This window comes from Solanum tuberosum, unplaced genomic scaffold (genome assembly GCF_000226075.1).
Source record: "Solanum tuberosum cultivar DM 1-3 516 R44 unplaced genomic scaffold, SolTub_3.0 scf00008, whole genome shotgun sequence".
NCBI classification, from domain to species: domain Eukaryota; kingdom Viridiplantae; phylum Streptophyta; class Magnoliopsida; order Solanales; family Solanaceae; genus Solanum; species Solanum tuberosum.
Genome location: NW_006238934.1, coordinates 226,262 through 230,890, shown reverse-complemented (window position 1 = coordinate 230,890; position 4,629 = coordinate 226,262). Strand labels below are relative to the sequence as shown.

The 4,629-nt window shown below is 36.3% G+C and overlaps 1 protein-coding gene across 1 annotated transcript in view; it reads left to right on the top strand.

Annotated features, from left to right (window-relative positions):
- Positions 1–4,629, top strand: part of LOC102591947 (3-hydroxyisobutyryl-CoA hydrolase-like protein 2, mitochondrial) — a 12,877-nt gene that overhangs the window by 6,659 nt on the left and 1,589 nt on the right. The window contains exons 8-12 of the mRNA XM_006338870.2: positions 986–1,071; positions 1,158–1,279; positions 3,032–3,092; positions 3,913–4,011; positions 4,091–4,192. Of these exons, the coding sequence (XP_006338932.1) occupies positions 986–1,071; positions 1,158–1,279; positions 3,032–3,092; positions 3,913–4,011; positions 4,091–4,192 (470 nt within the window). The remainder of the gene's footprint in view (positions 1–985; positions 1,072–1,157; positions 1,280–3,031; positions 3,093–3,912; positions 4,012–4,090; positions 4,193–4,629) is intronic.

Sequence of the window (4,629 nt, the reverse complement as noted above, 5' to 3'; positions counted from 1 at the left end):
GGGGGGGGGGGGCTCGAATCTTCATTTCTTGATGGTTCAATAGTGGCCCCTTGATTTATTTATTTATTTACTGGGAGTCATGAGTTGAACATAAGTTTTTAGCTTGGTTGGTATTTTCTCTGTTTCAGTTGTCCCTTTTCTATGTTGTATTAGATTACTTTTCTCACACCACCAAACAGTGGCGTTTCTAAAGGGGTTACTAGGTTTACGTGAATCCATGTTCCCTCCGTAGATCATGTATATTACTATTATATTTTTTTCAAAGTACTTAATATATATGTGTGCATCCAAGCTTAAAGTATCATATAATTTGATCGTTATTGGGTGAACCTCTCTAAGAGAGGTTAGGAGTTCAAATCTCATGTCTATTTTGTAGTTTTTTTCTTTCTTTTTCTAGAATTGGGTGCACCGTTCTAAGTGGTTATTGGTGTCACTTCTTGTGTTTTAATTAAGTACTTTTTTTCTTTCTTATTTGTTTGATGTATTCTTTCAAATTTTCAAGTCTGGACACATTGAAGTTTCTAATTTTCTTTTGTCACTGTTAAATTTTATATAATTAAGCCAAATGTGTACATTAACTCTAGTAGACAGTAGTAGTGGATGATGTAGCATATAATCAATGGGTTCAATTGATATCATCATCTTTGATGCAAAGTTAGCTATAAATGTAAAAAAATAGTTCTATTTAGAAAAATAAGAATTTTGAACCTATAACTTCAAAAGCATAATGAATTCAATTGTAAGAACCTATAGGTTGAATTGGTCAAATTTATATCTTGGATCTACCTCTTCGTAAAAGTGCACCCATCTTCTTGACATCCTATATCCACCTCTGCCACCAAAGGAATTGATTGTTTTGATGAACTCTCTTTATTTCTTTTGTTGGATTATTACTGCTGAAGACATGCTGGTTGTGAAGTTATTTTTATACTGTTGCCTAAAGTTTGAAGCTAGGAGTTTAATACTGGCATCTCCTTCCTTACAGGGGAGTATTTGGCTTTAACAGGGGAAAAACTTAATGGTGTAGAAATGATTGCTTGTGGTCTTGCTACCCACTATTCACACAGTGAAGTTAGTGATAAGTTAATTTGTAATTTATATTCTCAACTCTTGTTCTACTTTTTTTTTGGTAGTTCTGATCTTTGCTGTTCCAACAGAGGCTTCCTTGGATAGAAGAACGCCTTGGTAAATTGATCACAGATGATCGACTTGTCATTGAAAATTCTATAGCTCAGTATGGTGACATTGTTTACCCAGAAACGAGGAGTGTTCTTCACAAGTAATGTTCTATCTAAATTCTCCTTGTTTCCCCTCTTCCATCATTTTATTTTCTCTAACTTGAACTTTGTGAATTCTGTGGGCTCTACTCAATTATATGGATTTTTAGGGGACCCAGAGTAAATTACTCTAGGATTCATTTTAGTGATTCTTTTAGTCTAAGTTGCTCGGACTCTCCACTTTTTCAAAAAATGGTGTCATGTTTTAGAATTGCAATGCACATTGTGAGATGTCCCACATTCGTTCCGAGAATGAAGTGTTGTTTCCTTATATGATCTTGGCAAATCTTCACCTCTTGAGCTAGATTTTGAGGTTGAGTAAGGGTGAACAGTCCATTCTTGTAACATGGTATTCATCTTTTATTATTGGTTTGCCTAGTGTTGGATTCCAAGTTGTATTATCCATGCTCTAGATTTTAGATATGGGTGTGTAGGAGGTGTTAGAATGTCCCACATTGGTTGAGAAATAAAGGTGTTGTCTCCTTATATGGTCTAAGCAATTCACATCTTTTATGAATTTGCTTTGGGGGTTGAATTAGACCCAATGACCATATTCTAATGGTTACAAAGCAAACAAGCAACTTTCTTGAGAGCTTTGGTGCTGCAAACTCTTTCTTACACCTCATTGTTTATTTCTGCTATCTGATCTATTGGACTACTCTATGAAATAGTTTAACTTCACATGTTTAGCTTCCAACCCCTTCTATATCATGTTATCTCCTCTCTCTACTCTTCTGGAATCTCCATATATTCTCAGAAAGAGGTCTTCAACTTATTCCAATCTTGGATTGCCATCCTGAAACGTTGTATCAGATGAGCCATGTGCATGCTCCATCTCAAAGAATCAGCTACTTTAGCACCAGTCTCGTTCACTAACCATATATCAGTAGCTGTTCTCTAAGGTTTGCCTCCAACATTCATGCATACATCTAGGGGATCTCCCCTTTCTTGTCATAATCCCCTTCCCAAACTTACTCCAGAACTTTGGCTCCTTAACCAGAAAACCACCCTTTGTCTACTTTCTCATATTTAATAGAGATAATCTCTCCATGGAGTGTTTGGTCCATTTCCCAAGAAGTGCTAACTGGAATAGTGGATGACAAACAAACCCAACTACAAAATTATGTAATACTAGCTAACTTGTCTGACCCATTTCTCTGTAAGTGGGTCAAGCCCGATAACAACCCGTTAGTAGTCGCCGACGAAAGCATCAACAAGACCAAATTTTGTGACCCAACAACAGCTTGGTTAGGCCAAGATAGGTGTTGGAGAGTGTTGGTTGACAGCCTTAGAAACCCGTTAGTAGTCGCTGATGAGAGCATCAACAAGACCAAATTTGTTGGTTACCCACTATACTCCAGCCAGGTTAAAAAACATACACCATTTTTGTCACATCTCTTTGCTTTGTTAAGAACAGGTATCCTGTGGTTTCATTTGATCCACACAAAAAAGCATCTGCTGCAGATCTCAATGCCTCATTTCTGCAGGTTTTCATGTGTTAAATATGGTATATGTGATTTAGCCATCTGAAACAAGCTGTCTTGCGGTGGGGGGTCTTTGGTCTTCCATATCATCTTCCAAAGCCATAGATAATCCTTTCTGAGCCATGACTCGAACAAGTTCTCTTACAGACCTTTTTTTTGGATGGATCTTTACATCTATTAAAGATGCCAATATTGCCTTTTCTTTTGCTCCCATGTTAATTTCGTTCCTACCCTCTGTTTTCTTTTGTTTAACCACCTTTTGTGATTCAGGTTTGAGAAAATCGATAAATGCTTTAGCCAGGATACAGTTGAGGAAATTATAGAAGCTCTGGTAAGTACTCTCTCTCTCTTACTCGCTCTTATTGTCCTTTCTTTCTCTAGGTACAAATGCACACCCATTACTTGCAGTGATCTATAATAGCAAATAATAAACTATGCAAACACTAAATTTGATAAGCTGCTCCAAACTGTTAACTAATCTTGAGTGAATGCAAAACTGAAGAGCAAGATTAAGATGGAACTCCATTTGATTTAATCTTCAAAATTTACACTACTTGGACCTTTTGTAAGAGATGGCAAATCTTCTTGAACAGGATGAGTATAACTTGAATAACAAAAACTACATCTTCAGGACTATCCATTACTGATAGTACAGGAAACAGTGCTTTCCAAATGGTTCACAGTGTTTCAATACGTACTTCTTGGGGTTCAACACTTAATGCTTGGCACAACTTTCTGATAGTTAAACTCAGTAGACCTTGTTATGCCACAAACCCAAACCGTTGTACACATTTGTATAAATCGTCCTTATTTAGTTTCTAGGTCTCTTTTTTTGTTTCATTTTTTGGTCTTAAAGCATGATAATAGAAGTTTTAGGACATTGTTTGAAGAACTTTCCTCCTGGATATTGATCTTTGAAATTTGTTTCGCTGACACTTTTGGTTGATTTAATGTTTTACGTCAGAAGAAAAAGTATGTGTGTTTTCTGATCTCGGAAATCTAGTTTAGCTGTTATTGACAGTCTGGTTGATTTCCTTTGACTAGGGGTTGTGGGAGATGGTATCTGTATACATGCTTTATGGGCTTTAGTATTCTTAAATATTTGCTTGTCTCTTTTTTACTTGCACCAAGTTCACTGTCGCAAAATGCAGGAAAGAGAGGCAGCAGAATCTCATGATGAATGGTGCAATACAGCTCTTAATAAAATAAAAGAAGCCTCTCCATTGAGCTTGAAAGTGGCTTTGAAATCAGTAAGTTGCTAACCGTTTCCATTGCTTTTGCAATCTAGTTTTTTGGGGTTTAAAATTTCTTTTTGCTGCCAAAATGTAGATAAGAGAAGGCAGATTTCAACCCCTTGATCAGTGTCTAGTTCGTGAATATCGCATATCAGTTAATTGGGTGTCCAAGCGGATGTCTGATGACTTCTGTGAGGTATGTCTTCCTCTGACAATTGTCTGTATGAAGTTTGTATGCATTTTTTAGTAGACTTGTAGAAGTTTAAATTAAAAGAGAACTTCAGATAAAAATTTTTAGTTTTTTATAAACCTTGCGATTTTACTGTCATTTACGTAACAAGTCAACTTTTAAGGTTATATTGTTATTGGAGGTGCTCTTAACTGTATACTTAATCTTATGTCGCATCTTATTCCATGTAATATGATTCATAATTCCATAGATTGTGCAGAGTTTTATATCCGAAACCAACTTTTGTATTGGCAATATAGGGTTGCATTTAGTAATGTAGGTTTCATAGAGAAATCTAACATTCTGATATGTCAGTACTATTTTTCCTTATAACTCAAACCAGCAAACGTAACATTTTCCATCGCTACGTTCTCCACTTACACCCCCCCCCCCCCCCCCCCCCC